Source organism: Oxyura jamaicensis, chromosome 7 (genome assembly GCF_011077185.1).
Source record: "Oxyura jamaicensis isolate SHBP4307 breed ruddy duck chromosome 7, BPBGC_Ojam_1.0, whole genome shotgun sequence".
Classification (NCBI taxonomy): domain Eukaryota; kingdom Metazoa; phylum Chordata; class Aves; order Anseriformes; family Anatidae; genus Oxyura; species Oxyura jamaicensis.
Window position 1 is genome coordinate 39,031,197 of NC_048899.1, and position 21,145 is coordinate 39,052,341.

The window sequence follows — 21,145 nt, forward strand, 5'->3', positions numbered from 1 at the left end:
CCGGCGGCGAGCGGACCCCCGGCACAGGCTGCGAGGACGGCAGCGGGCACGGCAGCGAGCGCCGTCGCAAGCACGGCCCGACTGCCCGGGGCACCGCCATCCACGGCAAGCACCAGGGGACCGAGGGACAAGGCCCTGACCCCGGACCTGCCAGCGCCTGAGCCCGCGGAGCAAGCCGGGGCTGGGGCGGCGGTGCTGGAGGGAGCCACGCACGGTGCACATGGGAGCCTGACCCCCCCTGGCAGCCCACCACACCGGCCTTCCCGGGCAGCGGGACGGGGAGCCGTGCCCAGGCACCATGGAGCCCGAGCGGGAGAGGCAGCAGCGTCCCCTGAAAAACACTTCGTCCTCATCAGCAAAGTAGAGGCAAAACCCAGAAGCAGCGCAGCAACCCCGAGCCTCGGGTCTGACGCCGTGGGAAACTTCTCGCGGAGCCCCGAACCACGTGGAGCACCGGAGCTCACTGCCACGAGGCACAGCAGCACCCTCGCCACCAGCACCATCAGCAGGGCCGCAGCACCGCACGCCCCAGCCCGTGGCTCCCCTGGGGCAGCAGGTGCAGGACTGGCAGGAGCTGCCGGGGGACCAGCCGAGCAGGGCAGGCAGGGGGTGGCGGGCAGCAGCAGCCGTGCTGCCCGGCCGGGGGGCAGCCCCGGGACACACAGGGTCTTGGCCATGGATGCAACGCTGGCCCCCAGAGACCCCCAGGCTCCCGGGCAGTTTGGGCATCCTGTGGCAGTCCCTGACGACAAGCAAGAAGAAGCAAAAAGCAGGTGGAAAGAAGGAAACTTTAATGTCTACCTCAGCGATCTGATCCCTGTCGACCGAGCCGTGGCGGACACCAGGCCTGCTGGGTAAGATGTGCTTCCCTGCGCAGGGGCTGCGCCGCGCTGCCGGGGGGCTCCCGGGGAGGGCAGCGGGGGCACTGCGGCCTTGGCTGCGGGCATGCCAGCAGGGAGAGGGCTCTGTGTTCCCAGGTGAGAGGAGCTTGTTACAGTAAAGCCGGGCAAAATTCCTTGGTATCCAAAGAGGCTGGGGCACACAAAGCAGACAATGGGGCTCGGGCCTTTTTGTGCCTTAAAAAGTTTTATTTGCTTTATTGGGTGTAGCACCGAGCACTGCTTTGTATCGCTCTCCATGTGTTTGGTTCCTCAACCACTTCTCCACACCACCAGTGTGCCCGGGCAGCTGAAGCCCTCCCTGCCCGGGAGCACTGGCGCTCTCACGCCTGGAGCTGCTGTTGCCCTTCCCTCTCCCCCCCCGGAGCTACCCCGCTGGCCTCACCCACCTAAAGGGCATGGAAGGGGCTCCTGGGCAAAGGCACCTGATGAATGCTGAGACAAGGACACGGCACGAGGCTGCCTGCAGCAGCGGCAGCGCTGGGATGTCCGCGGGGTTGCTCCTTTTTCCCACCAGCATCGCTGGCTGCTGCATGGCACTTTTACTCTTGTGCTGCCCAGCACCACGTGGGCGTGCGCTGTGTGAGCTCAGGACCTGGGGGCAGAACTGTGATTTGGTAAGCAACTGCTTCACAGCCATCCCCCTGCAATGTGTGGCTGAGTCTGCAAATGTCAGTATTGCACTTTGAAAAACAAACCAGCCCCCTGCCATAGTCCACATATAAAAGCAAGGCAAGATGTGCGCAGTACTGTGCCAACAGCAGGGGCAGACATTCACAGGGCTCCTTTCTAGAGCAGGTGCGCCTGAATAACTGCAGACAAGGTCTGGAACAGATGCAAATTCAGGTGAATTCTCCTGTCCCCACCATGGGAGCAGTGGCACGGGCTTTGTGCTGTGACCCACAGGACAATACATAGGTGTTCCCGTGCCGCTGTTGTTACTCGCTCTGTGAGCCAAGGTGAAGTCCTGGAGAGGCAGGAACAGGGCGGGGAAGGAGCTGCAGCACCTTTCCAGCGTGCAGAAGATGCCAGCTGTGGGAGCCAGCTGCATACAGAAAAAGAGCCAACGTGGCTCAAATCAGACTTGAAAGACGAGCCCTGGAGAGCTGTGGAGCAGAACACCTGCCTTCCAGGAGCACCCGCCTCCGGTGAATCAGGCACCTGCCGGGAAGGAAGGCGTAGCCGCTGGGGTATCCGGGATAACACCTTAGCCAAACAGGGGCTGGTCCCAGCACCCTGGCCCCGGGACACGTGCTGCCACATGGGGTCAGGCTGCACCCTACGGCGGTATCAGCATCTGGGCTGGCACCAGCCGAACCCAAGGGCCCCTTCATCCAGGCGAGAGGAAGTCACTTCTCTGTACAGCCCCCTGCCACATATATATACGTATATATATATGTATATGGCCCTGTTTGCTGTCTGCTGTTGATAACAGAGTGCACAGGAGCTTTGATTCATCATTGATAAATTCATTTTTGGCATCCGCAGGCAGGCTGGTGCCTGTCCTGCCTGCAGAAGGTCTGCTCTGGAAGGAAGAGAGGAAAACCTGTTATCAGACCTCAGCTTATGGATGAGAGAAAGCAAGTCCCAGTACGTCATGAATATTCTGGATAAAGCGGCACATTCAGGGGCACGCAGCTCTTCCTTGAGGCGTCCCAGGCGCCTCGAGATGCCCTTGGAGATGGATTGCTGCAGGAGCCCAGCTCCCCGCAGGCAGGCAGCGAAGCGGTGCTTGAATTGCAAATAGCGATGAGAAAAGCTGCTCATCGACCTTTTGTTCAAACACTGCAGACACAGGCCTGACCCAGCCGTTGCGTTTTGGGCTGTCACAGAGGAAAATGACAAAATCACGGGCAGGGGAGAGATGTTATCGCTCCCTCGGCCCCCGGGACGCATGCTGCGGGAGGTTTGCGAGGGACGTGGGTGCTGCTCGGAGCCCCTGGGCAGGGCAGGGGCATGGCTGGCAGCGCTGGGTGTCCCCGGGGAGGTGTGGGTGCTGGGGTGCTGTGAGATGCAGGGTGCTGGGGGAGCGGACCCACCAATACTGGTACACAACAGCCAGATTTTTGGGTGTCTCCCCATCCTGCACGGCAGTTAGGTGTGGAGGTTGGGCCGGGAGACCCTTCCTCACCGTCTGCCGGCTCCACAAGTTGCCCCACCGAGTGGCCCCTCATGGAAATGGCCATTCCCTGCACTCTGAGCATGCTGCTGACTTTTCCCAGACAAGGCAACCTCCTGAAGCCCAGGGTCCCACGCCTGCAGGTGCTCAGAGCATCACAGCAGGGCACCCTGTGCACAGGGGTCGTTTCCCCACAGGTGTCCCCAAGACCAGGGTGCAGAGCTGGGACTGGCCTCGCTCCCCAGCACCTTCCCATTGCTCGTGGAAAGGAGATGTCACCTGGGGGTGGGGAGGAAAAGAGAGGTCCCTGCTGGAAAGAAAGGGTGGGTGCATCCCACCCCCGCAGGGCTGCCCCCTGCTCTCCTGACCCAGCCCCATGGGGGGCCGAGCCCCCGTGTTCCACGTTTCCCACTGCCCCCTCCCTGCGCATTTCCTGGCGCTGCTCAGCCCGGAGGCGTTCAGGGCACAGCAGCTGTGCTGCCTTGCAGGTGCTCCGAGCAGCGGGTCCATGACGACCTCCCGACCACCACCATCATCATGTGCTTCGTGGACGAGGTGTGGTCCACCCTCCTGCGCTCCGTTCACAGCGTCCTCAGCCGCTCGCCTCCCCACCTGGTCGAGGAAATCATTTTGGTGGATGACTTCAGCACGAAAGGTAGGCGAAGCTGCTTCTACCTTTATGAAACTAATATAACTTGAGGCCAAAGTACAATTTGTTCTCTGTAATTCAATTCTGAACCCCAGGAAGAAATCGCATTTTCTTCTTTCGATGTATTGAAGTGCTTACGCAGCCTGCGCACGCATGAGGTGTCCTGGCTCCAGGGCACGTGCGTTTATAAAGATGTTCTCGCCCTTCTCTGTGCCGTTTCCAGATGGGTGTGCATGGCTCTCAGTGCTGCTGGCAGGCGCACACGTCCAGGGCTGCTCGGACATGGGGGTGGTTGTGATAAAAGCGTTCAGGATCTGGCCCTGTCACCGTGCACAGTGACTTCACTTGTGTAGTCACAGTCATTTCACATCGTATCCAACCTCTGCTTTGTGGTGCTTTGGCTCCCTGCTGTCTTCAGCCCTTACAATTTTTAAAATGATGTAATTTTTCAACTGCTGGTTCTTCAGTGAAGGTGCTGTCTTGACAGCAAGGCTCATGGCAGCACATAAAAACGTTTTCCAAAAGAGCCCATGATGCAACAAGGCAATAGGTGTGAGAGAGAAGGAAAAGGGCTCTGTTTGCTCATTTTCTAAATAATCATTAAACATGTTCATACCATCTCCAAAATGTCTCTGCAGTTTTCCTCTTTTGGATGACGAACTACCCCAGTTTTCACCCCAATCCTCTGGGTCCCCGTGTGTCCTGGAGATGCCTCCAGGAAGGCTCTGCCCACAGCTTCCCACACCTGGAAGGCATAGGGCAGGTACGTCAGCCTCGCTCTCTCCTTCTCCACAGAGTACCTCAAGGAGAAGCTCGATGCATACATGTCACAGTTCCCAAAAGTGAAGATCCTGCATCTCAAAGAGAGGCACGGTCTGATCCGGGCCAGGCTGGCAGGAGCGCAGGTTGCCAAAGGTAAGGCGAGGCCCGGACACATGCCTGCCCTGCTCCCCTTTGCTGCCCTCGCTGAGCTCGCGTGGCAGGCGGCTGGACACTGTGCTGAGCAGAGCTGCTCTGCAGACGCCGTGCTGAGCAGGCAGACGCCGTGCTGAGCAAACACGGTTCTGCAGCCCTGCCCTAGTGGCACCAGCCTGCAGAGCTGAGGGGCTGGTGGCCCACAGGTGGCTGGGAGGAGGGCATCTTGGTGTGCCAAAGCCAGCAGCCAGGCAGAGGCTGTCTGGCACCTGAAGGTGTCAGCAAGCATCCATTTGGATCTCCAGCTCCACCCGCTGTAGCTCTGCTTCCCGGAGAAATTTCGGGAAGTGCCGGGGTGCGGAGCTGGGGCACCGCCGGCCCGTGGGGTGCCCGGGATGTGAGAGCCTGATGGTGCCCGTGGCTTCTGCCTGCAGGCGACGTCCTGACGTTCCTGGACTCGCACGTGGAGTGCAATGTGGGGTGGCTGGAGCCGCTGCTGGAGAGGGTCCGCCTGAGCCGGGCCAAGGTCGCCTGCCCCGTTATCGAGGTCATCAGCGACAAGGACATGAGGTAACGCTCTCACAGCACTGGGAAACCCAGAAATTCCAACCCATTGCCCTGAGAAAACCTCTTACCCTGGCCATAAAAATGTTAATTTTAAAAAGACATACGTACAAACCTTCTAACCAGCCTTCCACGGTCTCCCACGGGGGATATGCAATGTAGCTGACTTCTACACAAATTAACATCAGCAGCAGTCATGGCCGCTTTATTTACTGCACACACCTTTTCACTTTTTCATGAATTTTAGCAGGATTCCTGATGAAATTTGTTAGAATCTTGTTTTAATTATGTGCAGATATTCCTCTTTGCTCATTAAGTGTGACATTTCAATCAGGAATGTGCCTCAGAATTAGTCATCTCCATCTCTTCTGTGTTTAGCTACATGACCGTGGATAACTTTCAACGTGGGATTTTTACTTGGCCAATGAATTTTGGATGGGGGCAGATTCCACAAGAGGTCATTGAGAAAAACAAAATCAAGGAAACTGATATAATAAGGTAAAGACAGCGAATCTGAGAGGTTTGGGAACCAGCCCGTTCCGAAGTTACTGATTTAGCAACAGAGGCTCCTTCCAGGCCAAGCGTTTTGCTGGTGAGGACGGTGGATGCAGTGGCCCAGTGCAGATCACCTCACCTCACCAAAGCCCAAGTGCTTCTTGTTCCTGCAGCCCCGAGGGGGCATCGTGGTGCTGCCAGGATGTACCACTGCATGCTGTGCCACCCTGTGTTACCCTCCCCTCCCCATTACAGAGTTCAGGCTCCGAAACACCATCTTTTTAGCGTTGCATTTGTCAGTGGGCACTGAAGGGACAAATCCTTTGGTCCTCCGTGCTGTAAGTGCAAATTTGGGCACCATCCCCAAGCATTCAGTAACTGACAGTTTTTTGATGATTCCTTTGTAGAAGCAAGGTGCAAGGGATGGGTATTTTGTGACCGACTGACGTGCCACCTTGCTCGTCTGTTCCCAGGTGCCCGGTCATGGCGGGTGGCCTGTTTTCCATCGACAAGAAGTATTTCTTTGAGCTGGGAACATATGACTCAGGACTGGATGTTTGGGGAGGTGAAAATATGGAGATTTCATTCAAGGTACGTTGCTCTCAGCAGCCAGTCCCATATCTCAGAATCACAGAATCACAGAATGGTAGGGACTGGGAGGAACCTTGAAAGGTCACCTAGTCCAGTCCCCCTGCCCGAGTAGGAGCAGCTAGGTCAGGTCACACAGGAAGGGTTTTGAATGTCTCCATAGAAGGAGACTCCCCAACCCCCCCGGGCAGCCTGTTCCAGTGCTCTGTCACCCTCACCGTGAAAAAGTTTTGTCTCATATTTAAGCAGAGCCTCCTATGTTCCAGCTTGCACCCACTGCCCCTTGTCCTATCACTGGGTGTCACTGAGAAGAGCCTGTCTCTGTCTTCCTGACACTCGCCCTTTGCATATTTATAAACATTAATCAGGTCACCCCTCCGCCTCCTCTTCTCCAAGCTACCATATGTCTGGTTTGGGTGCCCGGGGGCCACTGTCCCTCCTGGCAGGGCACAGCCCAGCGAGCCCCCTGCTGACCCCCTCGCTGCCTCTCTCCTGGCGTGCGCAAATCACAGCCCTGGCCCGTGTTTCTCTCAAAGCAACCTCTGCTCCTCAGGTCTGGATGTGCGGAGGAGAGATTGAGATTATTCCGTGCTCCAGAGTTGGGCATATTTTCAGGAATGACAACCCTTACTCCTTCCCGAAAGACCGGATAAGAACGGTGGAGAGGAACTTGGCCCGTGTTGCAGAGGTCTGGCTGGACGAGTACAAGGAGCTGTTCTACGGCCACGCGTACCACCTGGTCCTGAGACGCCTGGACGTGGGCGACCTGAGCCAGCAAATCGCGCTGCGACAGAAGCTTCAGTGCAGAAGTTTCAGGTGGTACCTGGAGAACGTCTACCCTGACCTGGAGGCTCCCCTGGTGAAAGCCAGTGGGCTGGTACGTACCCAAACCATTGCTGTCCTTCATTTAAAAGTGGCTTCAGCTAGAGATGCAGCAGCATCCCGGTGCGCCCGTCTCTATGCCTGGCATGTGGTAGCACTTCTGAGTACCCAGCCTGTCACGGCAGTCAGGATCCCTCAGTGTGTTTGGGAAGAACTAAAAGCCCCAGGTCCAGGGTCTGGCTTCCCACTGGGGACCAGCACGGGGCCACTGCCACCGCCCGGGGCCCTGCTCACCGCGGGACCACTTTGGCACAGGCAGGAGGGGAATGACGCCGGGACAAAGCGTGGCTGCTGAACCCGGCCTGGGCCTGGCCCCTGGCACAATCGGGGCTGCTGCTCGGAGCATCCTGAAACCTGAAATGTGCTGCCCAGAAAACACGCTCGATTGCTTGCAATTTATTTATAATTGCAATAATGTAAGTTAAATATCTGGTTTGTAAGACAAATTGCAGTGATGCCAGGATTCAAAACCAAAGGGCTTGCTGCCTTCCCTGCCCGCCCCGTGTCTCTGGGTGCAGCCGCAGGAGAGGCTCTTGCAGAGAGGAGGTGGCCGGGACCCAGTGACCACGGGGCTGGCACGGCTGAGGCAGTGAGAACAAGCACTGCCTGTCCCCTGCCTCCCTGCCAAGGCACACAGCCTCGAACCTCTCTGCAGGCCGCTCAGGGAGCTGGGGAAAGCACAGCAGCCCTTTGGCCACGCTTCAGGCTTGTCTGCAGGCCAAGGGCGTAACATGCAGGCTCCCACTCACGGGCATCCCTCGCAGCCCAGCCAGGCTGCCTGCTGCCTGCGGTCTGTGCTGCAGTTCCATGGCCGAACCAAAAAGGCGTTGGGTGGTGGCTCTGCAAGCACAGCGTGACCCCTCACTGCTCATGGAAAAGGCGTAGGAGACCCCTCGGGCTGGGCACGTCAGCGCATTATGGGCAGCTCATCCCTTCGGAGGCCTCCATCCGCCCCAGCGTGCCCGCAGCCTCCCGCAGCCAGGAGCGGACGTGCTGAGCATTGCCCGCGAGGGCAGCCCACCGGCTGCTGGTACCTGGCCCTGGGCTGTGTCCCCGTGCTTTCTCTTAGGAAACACCATCTGGGTTAGAATGAAGATTTCAGTGAAACACCAGCTTAGGTGACTTTTTTTTTTAAAAAAAAAAAAAAAAAAGGATTAGCAGTAATAATCTTGAGAACATCAAAAAAATTGCATTTTTGGAAAACATCGACTTTTTCAGCTCTTTCAATCAGAGCAATAAGACCTTATGTCAGATCAGTGCAAAGCAGTTAGACCATGCATAGAGACCTTTGTTTCAACAGAAGCAAAACCTCCACTTTTCAGTTTTGTGTTCATGAAAATGTTCACAACGGTGCCTGGCTTTGTCCTGATTCAGGCCACCTGAATGGCTCTTTTATCTTCATTCTCAAAATTTAATAGGGCAGAAAATCTGTTTTTCAGCTAGCTCTGCAAATTCCAGCTGTGCTGAACTCTAACCAAATTTATTTGAGAACTTTTTTTCTGAATAGCCTGCTTATTCACTGGGATTAATTCAGAAATTCTTCAGCAATCTACATTTGCAAGGAATCAAAGACAGGACTGGCCTAACCACAGCTGCGTTCCCCCATGGGTGATGGTGCCAGGGCAGCCAGCCTAGGTGGCAAACAGGCAGGTGGGGCAGCGAGCGCGTCGGGTGCAGCACTCAACGCAGGAATCCCTCTGCTTTCTGCCAGGGGAAGAGGGAAGGCAGGTCCCCGGGGGTGGCAGCAGTGGGAGGGCTTCGGTGGGGGACGGCGTCCCCAGGGGGGCCATGCTCCTCCTTCCTGGGGTGGCAGCAGGACAGGGGTTGTGGTGGGCAGCTGGTGCTTGGGGCATCTGCAGAACGGGAACATCAGCTGTGTCCAAAGGAAACCCAGGAAAAAGCCCGTCTCATCCAGCTGTGGATGCTCCCAGAAAGGGATGGTTTCAGGCTTCTCATGCTAGAAAAATGTGTAACGGAGCACGTGTGCGCTTACACACCCCACCAAGGACTGACACAATGCCTCTGCTTCGCTCCGTTGACGGTATTAATCAGTGTCTGTATTGTAACAGCCTCTACTCATTCTTGACAATTTGTGTCTAAATTTGCATTTTGTTATTTTCTAGCTTGTTAACATAGCCACAGCAAGATGCATCACTGTGGAAAACACCACTCTAGCTTTTCAGACGTGTGATGTTAACAACGAGGTAAGGATACCCGCGTGCTGAGCACACAACACCTCCCCACACAGACCTCACCTCGCCTGCAGGGCTGATTCCGGCCGTGTCCTTCCTGCCCCAGACACACCAAGCGGAGCTGGGAGCAGCGAGGGGCAGGACTTGCCTCTGCTTGCAGGGGCTGTAGCCAGGCACAAGTGCCCTGCCCCAGAACTAGCAGGAAGGTTAGATAGAACCATGAGCCCAGGGACAGATGCTTACATCCAAACCTGTGCTTAGTGTGCTGCTGTAGCACCAGCTCACCAGCTGCACCCTGCTGAGCGCTCTCCCTGGTGCACCAGGGGGACCGGGCACTGCCGAGGGGCACACACGTGCTGGGTTCAGGCTGCTCTGGCACGAGCTCTCTCCTGAGCTCTGCCAGCCCCTGAGATGCCCTCTCCCGGGGCACAGCGCCCACGGTGGGTGCTGAGAGCATGGAGCGGGTGGGCTGCGGCAGGGCAGCGCGGGGCGCGGGCTGACAGCTCCCTGCCATCCCTCCCACAGGACCAGAAATTCAACTACACCTGGCTGCGGCTGCTCCGGCACGGAGACCTGTGCATCGCCCCGGCAGGCACCACGGGAGCACTGGGGCTGCGGCCGTGCGCGGGCTGGGAGAGCAGCCTGGCCTGGCAGCACAGCAGCCTGGCGGCGGCCCGGCCAGAGCTGGTAAGTGGCCTCGGCAGCGGCGGTCCCACCACGCACACGCGGGGCAGCACAAGCCCACCACAGGGCCCGGAGCCTGGGGGCCGCTGGTCTCCCCAAAGCCAGCTGTCACCCAGAGACCAAGGTAGCCCCTTCGGTGCCCTTCCCACACGGCCTTTCACCGCCTGGGTGTAACCCTGCGCTCTGCTGTAGGGCACCCATCACAAACCGTAGCCTGATGCTGCTGCACAGCACGGCCGGAGGGCGAGATGGAAACTTGCTATGCCGAGGCGCTCGCTCCAGCAGGACTTCGCCATTCACAGCACAAAAATAGCAGAAAGTCCCGGTTTTACACAGAGGCGATCAATAGCACTTGCGTGGATATTACTTGGTATCGATTGGCATTCAGTTCACAGTGTTGTTTTTTTAAGAGAAAACATTTATGAAAAGGAAGAAAACGGGTACTTATATTTATTACCTGCACTGCAAAAAGACCGAAAGTCATGGCTGTATCCATATCAGCCTTTTGTAAGTGGCAGTCTCCCTAAAAAGCTATAAAATGGCAAACTTTACTACACTTAATTTAGGAAAGAAAAAGAGTAGCTGCTAAGTAGCACGTTCAAACTATAGACAAGATCCCATTCCTCTTTAGTATAAAAAGATAATGCTTTCAAAGCCAAAACACTGCAGCATCAAGGCTGACAAAAGCCACAATATTTTGTGAAAAGTACAAGAAAATTGTCCTCCACTTTGGAGTCCAGACAGCAGTACAGGTACACAGTCAGTCGTTGTCACCTGTTCCAGACTGAGCTGGCATTAGTCAGGTCCGAAGGTCCCGGCCAGCATGGGGAAGGCTGTGGTGCCCCCCGAAGCCCAGCTGCTCTTGAGCGGCTGGGTGCAGGCAGCACCCAGCCATGCCCGTGCCCCGGCAAGGCTGGCCCATTGCTGGCTGCAGCGGGTCCCAAGGGCATGGGCACCACCATGCTCCGCGGGGTCAGCCCTGTCTGCCAGCCCGACACCTGGTGCTGCCGCCCTACCTGGGCTGGTGTGCAAGGCACGGCTGGAAATAGGAGCCAAGTGAATGTGCCAGGCTCTGACGTGCCACAGTTTTACCATCTCCGCACGGTCACTTTTTTCATCTCTGGTTGTGGAGCTGGCTGGCCTCTGTGCTGGCATTCATGGGGCAGTCCCCGCATGGGCAAAGCAGCGGGGCAGTGTCACTGCCACCGAGCCCAGCCCCTGCGCGCTGCTGCCCCGGCAGTGATGGAGCTGCAGCCCGGCCGGGCTCACACCACGTCTCCTGAGAATCCCTCCCGAGCTGTTTCCATGGGGGCAGCAAGTGAGGGTCAGTGTGTTTGCCTCAGCCTTACTGGCCGCAGCAGCGGGAAATCTGGAAAAAAGCTCAATTGCTGAGGAATCATAGAATGATAGAATCATTATGGTTGGAAAATACCATCAGGATCATCAAGTCCACCCACCAACCTGACCTGCCAAGTCCCATCAGTGCACCATGTCCATTAGTGCCATGTCCACACATCTCTTAAATCCCTCTGGGGATCGGGAATGTGGGAATTACGATGCTTTACCTTCTGATGCTACGGTGATTGTGTCAGATTAATGATGGGAAGCATACTTGCCACTTACAAGAAGACCTGATTTCTGCCCAGACAACAATTTACTGGTCCTTTCAGGAATATTCCATCTAGGTGTTAACCAAATGATCGTAAGAACCATTGCAGTGCTAGGAAGTGAAATGGAGCATCCCTTACCTTCAGCAGCACTCATCATATTGCCTTGCTGGCCACATGGGTTAAGGAGGTAAAGATAAGCAGATGTGAAAACCAAAAGGACTGATACCACTCAAACTCTTCATTCTTTCATAATCCAATTTACTACCCCAGCATTTGAAGTTCACTGCTGAATTACCTAGTGTCCTTTTCACTGCAGTAAATGTGCTTTGAGTTCATTAGCAGAGAAACTCCAAAACACAAAAATCAGTCTCCTGCCATACATTTCCCTATATTGCAAATACCATCTGGAGTGATTTCCTTTGCATGGTAATTGCCACTCGGACAGGGAGAGAACTAATCTTCAGTTTCCAGGGAGCTAAAAGCCCCGAGGCACAGAAGGTAGGGTGTAAGCCTAGCTCAGCAACAGGTGTAAGTGTTGGATCCCACCCAAAATTCCTTTGAGTCAGCAAAGAGACCTCGTGTTAGGGAAATGCAGAAAAAAAAAATGAAAGCATATCATAAAGCATCAAGCGCTCTCAGTAGAAAAGCAGAGCAACGTGCTTTCTTGGGCTTCAAACAGCATTTGCTGCGAGTCCAAGGACCTCCTGTCCCCCTCCCCTGCAGGCGGACCACCTCGTTTCAGAGCACCTCCAGCCGCCCGCCTGTCTGGAAGTGGATCCGTCTCTCCAGGCCCTGAGGGTGAGCGCCTGCAACTCCGCAAATCCTTATCAGAAGTGGCAGTTTGGCAATTACTATGCAGTCTGAAGGGAACACAATCGAACCAGAAACAGCGTGCTTTCATCTTGTGAATTCAGCAATGGCATCTGTGGGACTTGTGACAGCAATTACAGAACTGGAAGTTCATTTCCAAATGGTAATTGAAATCCGTAATTTAAACCGGCATATTGAGAGATCAAAATACCAAGAGTAGCACATCTGGTTTAACGACGTTTGAAATGTGGGTTTCCTTCAACTGTGAGACACTTTGGCAAAAACTCAAATAATTTTTCTGTGTTATTAAATGGAAACATTTTCTGAAGCCCCCCCCCCATCCTACTCTAAGCAAACGTTCAGTAGTTACCTCCAGACAACAATATAAGCTAACAGAAATAATTCCTGGGCTCTCTAGTCTGTAAACAGTAAATTGGGCCATTTGTTTTTCAACGGCCTGGGGAAATGGAAGCTTATTGAACAATGCATTACAGAAATCCATCCGACATGCCCATGCTGGGCCTCGTGGCAGGATCCAGCCCAGCAGGACCTGTTGCCTCTGATGGTTAAGCATCAGAGTTCACTTAGGAATTGATTGTGCATTGAAAAAGCTTGTTCTTGATAACGGAAGGCAAACGTGGGTCGATAGCCAGCCGGGGCAGTGCCCCCCACCCACAGCCCTGCGTGGTGAGGGTGCAGGCGGCCGCACGGGACCTGGGGCAGGCAGCAGTCCCTGGCAGGACGCTTCATAACCCACGGCCGCTCCCTGCTGTGATCAGGATGGACAGAGGCACCCCCGGGAGCCAGCGGGCGCTCCTTGCACGCAGGCGGCCGTGAGGGCGTGCAGGCCTCGCACAGGGAGCGCGGCACCGGGGAGCTCGCCCCTCCCCGGCCCTCCTGCGGCTGGGCCGTGCCGGGCCATTGGGCCCTGCGCACCACCAGTCCCTCCAAACGTGGTGTTGCAGGCAGCTTTTGTTCTGACTGTGAAACTTTCATCTCCAAAAGCTGTCCCCGGTTTTTGAAAGTCTGGATTAGACAGGAGAACAAATTCAGATGTGACAAGACATGAGCTCTGAGATAGGTGACGCTGCAGCGCCACAGAAAGGACATCGCCAGCCCCATGTCACACAGCTCCCAGGGGCTCGCCACGAGGAGCTGCCACCCGCGCACGGCGGTGTCACCAACAGGAAGGTGGTGCTGCGTCCCCGGGTACCAAACGGGCTTCTCCAAAGAGGGGCCTTCTGCTTGCACCTCGGGATCTGCAGGACTGAGCACTGCCCTGGCTCTGACGCCGCTGCTCACGACGGCTGAGCCTTCGCCGTGCAGCATTTGCAGGCTGATACAAAGCAACTCACAGCTCTCCTTCGATTTGTCAAGTGGCACCAGCACAATGTTACCTCTCACGTCAAGGATCAATGCTGACAGCACTTGACAGGCTGCGTCTGCCAAAATATTGACTGGCCTAACAGATTTTCACAATTGGCTCCTGTTCCAAATGTCTTCCTGATTTTATCTCCCTCCTTTGGTGCTGCTCGCCTGCAGTCACTATCAGAAAAATTACACAGATGTTGTTTGTGCAGTCATGTTTTATCAGGAGCATGAATTTCATTAAATGCTGTTTGCTGACATTCAATCATTTGTCACTGAATAGGCAGCGAGTGTTCTCATGTCATGGTCGCATCACATCTCCAGGCTTGTCACTTGCACTTTTATCCCATTTGTGTAAATGCTCACTTCGATGCTGGTATCTTTTACTTACAGACCTGAGCATGCCTTTAGGGACCGCTGGCCATGAACTTGGCGGCTCTGTGACACAACACCCAGAAACACCCAGATCTCCCCATCAGCCGGGTTTTCAGAAAGGAGAGCATTTTCCCAGGACGCTCACAGGCGCATGGGGCACACGCCTGCCCATCCCCTGCTCCGTGAAAACGGGGAGGAATTATTTTCAGAACAAGTCTGGGCCTGCAGTTACAGCATCCTAGAGCTGGTCCCCCTACTCACCATCCCCACTCTGTATTCTGTGTGAAATTTCCCCACGTGGAGCAGGGCCGTTTCCAGGCTGCTGTGTCCCCCCGGGTGCCCTGTAGCACGCTCTCCCTCCGGCTGCTCACAGCTCCTGCTCCTGCTCTCTGCAGACGTGCTTTGGGCAGGAGCAGCCCCTGCTCTGTGCTGTGCCCTGGGGTGGGCTGGGTGGCAGCACCCATGGGAGAGCATTCAGCTCAGTACTGCTCACTCGCTGCTGCATGCCCCTTGATTTCCATTTTCCAGCTCCCCTGAGGGCTTGGCAGGAGGTCTGTCTGTAGAAGAGGCCCTCAGAGCATCCCCAGAGTTTACATTTTACTTTTCCAGCCACCAAGCCAAGCAGGAGAGGGGGGTCATTGCTCTCAGATGATCAGATTTGCTTTCCACAGAAACAAAAAACTCATCCAAGCCTCAGTGGGAGGCCACGCTCAGCTGGAGCCTGACCCTGGTCAGCACAGCAAGTGTCCCCGCCACGCATGGCCCTGACAGCATGGGGAGCGGTGCGCTGGATGCCTCCAGGAGCGTAAGCCAATGTTGCAGACCAGCAGGGACAGACACGGTACCTGGAGGCACATCTGCCTTATGTGCTACAGCTGCCCGTCTCCCACCCGAACCCCACCGCTCCTCCTGCAGACACCTGCATGCACCTTCCTATGCCGTACACATCCAGGCACCAGCCTTACCCTCAGGTTTTTGTTTCTCCTGGGGTCTTTGCTGTTTTCTTCCCCATTACACTCTGTAACTGCAGCTGAGCACATCAGCAACTGCCCCGTTGTCCCGGCGAGCACAGCTGGCCCCACTGCAGGGCGGGCTGTGTGCCGGGAGGTGACTGTCGGCTGGTCACGGGGAGCCGTCAGCGCACCCCGTCTCTCCCAGACAGCCCAGTAACCATCTGATCGTTAGGAGAAACTTGTCATCCTTACAGGAATCGCTGAGAGCAGGAGTGGGTGGGGGTGTGGGGCAGCTGTCAGAGAGCAGGCAAACAAACTGGCAGTATAAGTTTATACAAGCAAACCTCTGAATTTTTGCGAGCCAAAGAGCAAATAAACAATTCTGAATAGTACAATGAGGACTGTGTTTTGTTTGTACAATAAAGAATTGCCATTTATTATTTTGACATTGCCAATAAATAATTGCCTTTATGTGGAACAACAAAAAAAAATCAAAGCAATATTCAGTGCTGCTGGAAGTGTAAAACTAATAGTTTAAAAAAGCAATTGTGGCTAAAGGAGATGTGGAGTTGAAGTCACAGCGTAACCCCCATTCTTACCTCCTCTCCCTTTTCAGCTGCTCTCAGCTTTCCCCAGTTCTTTTGGGGTGACATCTGCAAAGCTTAGTTCCAACTCAAGACAAACCTTTCTGTAAAACAGTTTGAAAGAGACTGAATCAACAGCACTGTACTTACACAAAGACTTTTAAAATGGAGAAAGGCTGTGTTCAGATGACAAAAATAAATCGTGTTAAAAATCTGCCCTGCCTTGAAAAAAAGTCTTTAAACTTTGCATCTAAACTTACCCTGGAAATTGCAAAGAAATGCATGAGAGTAAAAACTCACCGTCCAAACTGCTGGCACTCAGAACAGATTTCTGGCAGGTGGTTTTATTGGACGAACCAGTATGCCCGCAAGGACGCATGTGGTGTGTGCCCCGGCAGCCTGCCTGAGCTGCACCGGTGTGTGTCCGTGCTGCACCGCATGGCACCCGTGCAGCACCAGGACTGCCCCAGCCTTCCAACACCAACAGCAGACTTCTCGGGCAAGAGCTTGCTTAATTCCTGCCCGCTGCACTTAGCAAGGAGTGCAGCCAGCCCTCCATCCCACCAGCACGACGTGGAGCTGCAGACGCGTACGGTGGTGTCTGGCGCAGCCCAAGAGGCACCGGATGGCAGCAAGGACAGACAGCAAAGTGGCGCGCTGTGGTTGCAAACAGTCGTGGCGTTTATTATTCACCCTGTGCTGCCCAGTGCCACTGGGACGGCTGCACTGCCAACTCGTTACCGGCAAGGCTGCCGGCATGGATCACCTGTGTGCCTGCAGCTACAGAAGCCCCAGCTCATTCCAGACATACCAGAGTTTGAATATGGTTACAAAAAAAAAAAAAGAAAAAAAAAAAAAAAGGATAGAAAATAAAGGGTAAACTTCAAATCAAATGGTATTACACTTAGTGAACTGATTATTCTCCTGTTCTATGGGTGCCTCTGCCTGCTGGCAAAGTGAAGCATAGAAGTTACATTTTCACAATGTTTTATGAAATCATACAAAAAGCCAAAAAGCAGTGACTTCATGAAGAAATATGTCACGGGGTGGGGTGAGGGAGACAAAACAAAAACCAAAGTGAACTGTTGTCTCAGTAAGCAATTCTCCACCTCAGTTTATAAGTGCATCATGGATTCAAATTCATCAATTCTTTGTTTGGTGTTTCCTTTCCTAATTTTCCGGTAGGAGATGGTGTTGTACCGGGAGTAGCTGTGTCTGGAGATGTCGTTTTTTTTCCCCAGGCCGGGCTGCTCCCCAGCTTTCTCAGCCTGGGCGTTGCAGCCGGGGCTGGCGGGGGGCGACTCCTCCTTGCCGCTCTCTCGCTGCTGCCGATGGGATGCCTCGCTGGTCTCCTTCTGCATCTCTATCACCTGCACTTCATCCTCCTCGGTGTCCTCCTCTTCTTCTTCCTCCTCCTCCTCCTCCTCCTCCGCATCGCTCCCTCTGTGCTCGGCGGTGCCCGCGGGGGTCCCCGCCACCTCCCCGCTGGGGCTGGCCGCTGTCCCCAGCGCTGGCCGCCCGCTGCCCGGCCCTGCAGCGACACAGAGTTGTGCGGGTGGGGGCTGCGTGCCTGCACGCCCCGTGCCGCCCGCCTGCTGCCTGGCACCGCTCCTCCCGCCTCACCCCTCCGGAGGCCGCCCGCGTCGGCCGTGCGATGTCTCCGGGCTGAATCCCACCGTGCCCGCACCTATCTCAGCAAGGCTTCGTACGCTCACAGACACGTTGCTCACGGCCACCTGCCCCTGTATTTTTCAGTGACCGCCCCTCCTGTACCACCTTCCTGGGAGCCCTCCCTTTAGCCCCCTGTTAACGAGAGGCCGTGCGGACCTGAGGGCCGTGCAGCATGCCCCTCCTGCACCCCAGCAGCAGAAGGCACTGTGTCTGCATGCACTGCGTCTCTCCTCGCCCTCCTAGATCCCAGCTGACACGTACCCCGTGTGGGGCCTTGCTGCAGTGCCTCCTCATGAGCCATTTCACTACTTAGGAAGGAAGGGCAGTCCCAAAGCTCTTTGGTTATTGGCCTGGTCAGGTACCGGCCCCTGACATTTCCATCAGCTGAACTCCCTGTTCTGGAAGGACATCAGAGGGGTTGCTCAGGTGTTTCATAACCCGCTCCATGCCCTGTGCCACCTCCTGGCTGCTGCCAGCACCCCTGACACCCCAGTCAGGACGCTCGGCCCCGCGGGAAGGTTCAGCAGGACGAGCTGCTCCCACCCGCCCTCCCGGGACCAGAGCTACAGCCCCCAGGCACACCGCGGTGCCACGGGCGGCACCCCCAGCCGCAGCTCACCCGCCTGCACCCGTCTGCATGGCCGTGGGGCAGGGACCCCACGCGCAGCCCTCCCAGGGACACGGGCACACGCACGTCCCTGCTTCAGGGGTGGCGGGCGACACTTGGATGGCTATCTGGTATTTGTCCTGTTTGGCACATCTCTGCCCCAGTGTCACAACAAACGGTCTATTCAACAGTTTGCCTGTGGAGTCCTGAGTATTAATTAGACTAAATTGGTTAGGTACTAAAAAGCTGCCTGCAATTTAGAGATAAAGTGCTTGTGGCTGAGATGGATGGGGGGCTGTGCAAGATCGTTTAATAGGTTTTATTGTGCACTTGTAAAGCAGCACAGCTGGAGTGTAGATGTCAGCTCCGAGTGGGAAAGCCACCATCATGATTCACCTCCTCAAAACCTGTGCAGTTGCTAGGAAATATAATTTTGCCCAGGACAAATGTTCATACATTTTTTTCTTTTCTTAATCAAAGCAGCACCAGTTTCTGTTTACAAGGCACGACCATATATCTTTTATAGCTCTGTTCAAATGACTTTAGCTTTGCCAGCACCACGACAACTACTCTGAGCTGTTAATCTGCTCTTCTATGAGGAGAGGTCCAATATTTATGTGGCAGCTGACATACAGACACACCAGCTTATCGCAGCCTGGTGGGTGCGCCAATGGAGGGAGAAATGCGGGATGGCCGTGGCCAGGAGAGCACCAGACGGCATTTGGGACATCCAAGGGATGGGAAGGAAAGAAAACGAAGCATCTCCCATCCTGACAGGAGGGCTGGAGACCCCCTGTGCCAAGGCCCCAGGGTGCTTCAGCCCCACAGTAAGGGTGTCATGCACAGAGCGCGGGAGGAGAGGCAGCAGCTGCTGCAATCCTACAGACGGGCGTGAGTCACCCTCCTCTGCAGCATGAGGGTTTGAATGAATTTGAAAAAGATAAACATCTGTATAATCTCATCTTTGAAGGCTACTCATTGCTATGCCTCAGAAGAACAAGTCACATCACACGGCATTCTTCATTACCTTCCTCTGGCTCCTGGCCGCCGGTTCCTGTGTCCTGGAGATCAACTGATCCCTGCTGTAGCGTCACATCATTTTCCTCTTGCTTTTCTTTAGGAAATATAAAGCACGAGAAATGTACTTACAGAGCAGTTAGTGCCAAAAATTAAGTTTTAATGGCTGCAGATTGGCAGCAGAATTTTAGAGCAAAGTGACAAAATTGCTTTTTTCTTTGGTCATATACTTTTCATTTCAGCCTTTGTAACCTTTAGCTCGAATCTGTCCCCGACTCTCCATTATTCTGAGCCATTGTTTCTATAACCGTGGCTTTGGAGTTTTGAATAACACACACAATACATGCCATTATTCATAAGACTATACATAAAGTACAGGCTTTTCTGTCCCAATACTCAAATAAAGGCAGCATCGTACTTTACCTTCGCATTGCTTCTCTCCGTCAAAATCTCCACACACTATGTCATCCGCCAGCGAGTTTCTACTTTCCTCCCAATTTCCTTTTGCGAGCGGAGCGTCAGGGCTGGTGTCTGCATTTGTGTAGGGCCCCATCCCGACAGACCTCGCGATGTCATCGATGATGCCAATGACCTGGAGCGGTCCCTTCTCAGGGACCACACTCCCGTTGCACTCGGGCATGCCGGGCACCACCGGCACGTCCTCGCTCATGCTGAGCACCGTGCCTGCGGCACTTGGGCCGTGCACCTGCCGGCCCCGTCCCGCTCCGCTCCCAGGCTGGGCGCTGCTCCCGGGACGTCCTCGCGGTCACCGCGTGTCCCCTCTGCGGCGCGGCGGCGAGACGGGGCCGGCGGTGACAGCCACGGGCTGGTGGGGGCTTGTCCGCCGGCACCGCCACCGGGACCCAATCAGCACCTCGCCTGGCGCTCGGGCTCCTCCGGCCTCGTAATTAGATGCAGCGCTGAAATTTACATAAACAAACAATCTGAAGCAAGGCAGCTTTTGTGCTGGCATGTAGAGCGGGTCTTTCAGCATGTCAGCCCGCGGTAATACACAGGGATTTTGTATTCTGCACACAATGGCCCTTTGTGCTCCCCCCCCACGACAGGAGCACCGACTGTTCTCGCCTCCTAATCCGCGGAGGGTGACCCCGCTCCTACCACTGCCGTGTAACCGGCTTAACGCAGCCCCCATTGCGGCCCCGTAAGCCCCACGGGCTGCTGCCGGACCAGGGCCTGGTTTCGCGCTGTCTGCGTGGTTCGAGGGGCACGTGTGGGCCCGGGCACATCCTGCACGATGCCCAGTGGCTGCAGAATGTAACGTGCCTCCGGGAGGCAGCTTTGGGCCACAGCAGCTGAAATGCTCCTTAAAGGAACGTGGAAGGGGCAAGGCACAAAATGAACACGTCGTGAAGCAGCAGACGGACCTACAGGCTAGCAGGGGGGCAAGGGCCGCGTGAACGGTGCTGGCCATTTCCTGACCACAGCTGAACTCATCTCAGCCCTGCCGAATGAAGCCAGGTTTACATAAGAACGTAATCGCCTGCTCTGAATGATTTTTTGTTTTCATACAATACAACATTTTTGACATCTTTGGGCTTTGGGATTTGGAAATCCTCTTGTTGAGATCAGACCTTGATTAGAAACAGAGCCAAAACGCTTTGACTGTTCTTGTTCATCTGTGAGTTTGCATCTTTTAATCAACAGCTTTTCACTGTGCTGTGAGCTTGGTGTAATTGATTCAAAAAATCAATCCTTTGTTGGAAAAATTTGTCCAAGACAAATGGATGATGACCTTTGGAAGCACGGTGGCAGCGCCCAGTTGTAGGTACCCTCATGAGGAGAGGGTGGGTATGTGGCACAGGCTGACGGCTGGAGGACAGAAAGATCATTTTCTGTTCTTCCTAATCTATTTCTACAGCCCTGAAATAATCCAAAGAGCCCTTGCATGCGGTTCCCTGTTTGCCAAGTCCTGTCCCTCGGACTGTCCCGAGGGTGTTCCTTTGGTCTGGAAACACCGCTGAGGAAGGTCTGGCGGCTGGGAGGCACCTCAGCCCCTCAGCACCGCGCTGCCACGGGGAGCAGCACGGCTGACCCACCGAGCGCGGGAGGCAGTGCTGGCAGTCAGCACGAGCAGCACGGTGCCCACGGGTCGGGGCAGCCCCTGGGAGCCGAGCTGTCCCCCGGTCCTGGTGGGGACAGGAC

General features: G+C 55.3%; 2 protein-coding genes across 2 annotated transcripts; one reads left to right on the forward strand and one right to left on the reverse strand.

The window, feature by feature from the left end:
* Positions 1-511: 511 nt before the first annotated feature.
* Positions 512-12,809, forward strand: GALNT5 (polypeptide N-acetylgalactosaminyltransferase 5). Its single transcript, XM_035332124.1, has 11 exons — positions 512-609; positions 646-854; positions 3,507-3,673; positions 4,463-4,582; positions 5,017-5,152; positions 5,525-5,644; positions 6,115-6,232; positions 6,783-7,106; positions 9,235-9,315; positions 9,829-9,990; positions 12,321-12,809. Exons 2-11 carry the CDS (start codon positions 676-678, stop codon positions 12,459-12,461), a joined length of 1,548 nt encoding a protein of 515 aa, XP_035188015.1. The 5' UTR covers positions 512-609; positions 646-675; the 3' UTR covers positions 12,462-12,809.
* Positions 12,810-15,514: 2,705 nt separating this feature from the next.
* On the reverse strand, positions 15,515-19,863 carry ERMN (ermin). The gene is made up of 3 exons (XM_035332125.1): positions 19,406-19,863; positions 18,993-19,079; positions 15,515-17,218 (listed from the first exon to the last, which is right to left on the reverse strand). Exons 1-3 carry the CDS (start codon positions 19,650-19,652, stop codon positions 16,803-16,805), a joined length of 750 nt encoding a protein of 249 aa, XP_035188016.1. The 5' UTR covers positions 19,653-19,863; the 3' UTR covers positions 15,515-16,802.
* Positions 19,864-21,145: the final 1,282 nt, after the last annotated feature.

Coding starts and splice junctions, on each gene's coding strand:
- GALNT5 (XM_035332124.1), top strand. CDS start 676: ATGGATGCAACGCTGGCCCCCAGAGACCCCCAGGCTCCCGGGCAGTTT. Junction 7,107..9,234: donor TGGTGAAAGCCAGTGGGCTG/GTACGTACCCAA, acceptor GTTATTTTCTAG/CTTGTTAACATAGCCACAGC. Junction 9,991..12,320: donor CGGCGGCCCGGCCAGAGCTG/GTAAGTGGCCTC, acceptor CCTCCCCTGCAG/GCGGACCACCTCGTTTCAGA.
- ERMN (XM_035332125.1), bottom strand. CDS start 19,652: ATGAGCGAGGACGTGCCGGTGGTGCCCGGCATGCCCGAGTGCAACGGG. Junction 19,080..19,405: donor CGGAGAGAAGCAATGCGAAG/GTAAAGTACGAT, acceptor TATTTCCTAAAG/AAAAGCAAGAGGAAAATGAT. Junction 17,219..18,992: donor CGGCCAGGAGCCAGAGGAAG/GTAATGAAGAAT, acceptor GTGTCGCTGCAG/GGCCGGGCAGCGGGCGGCCA.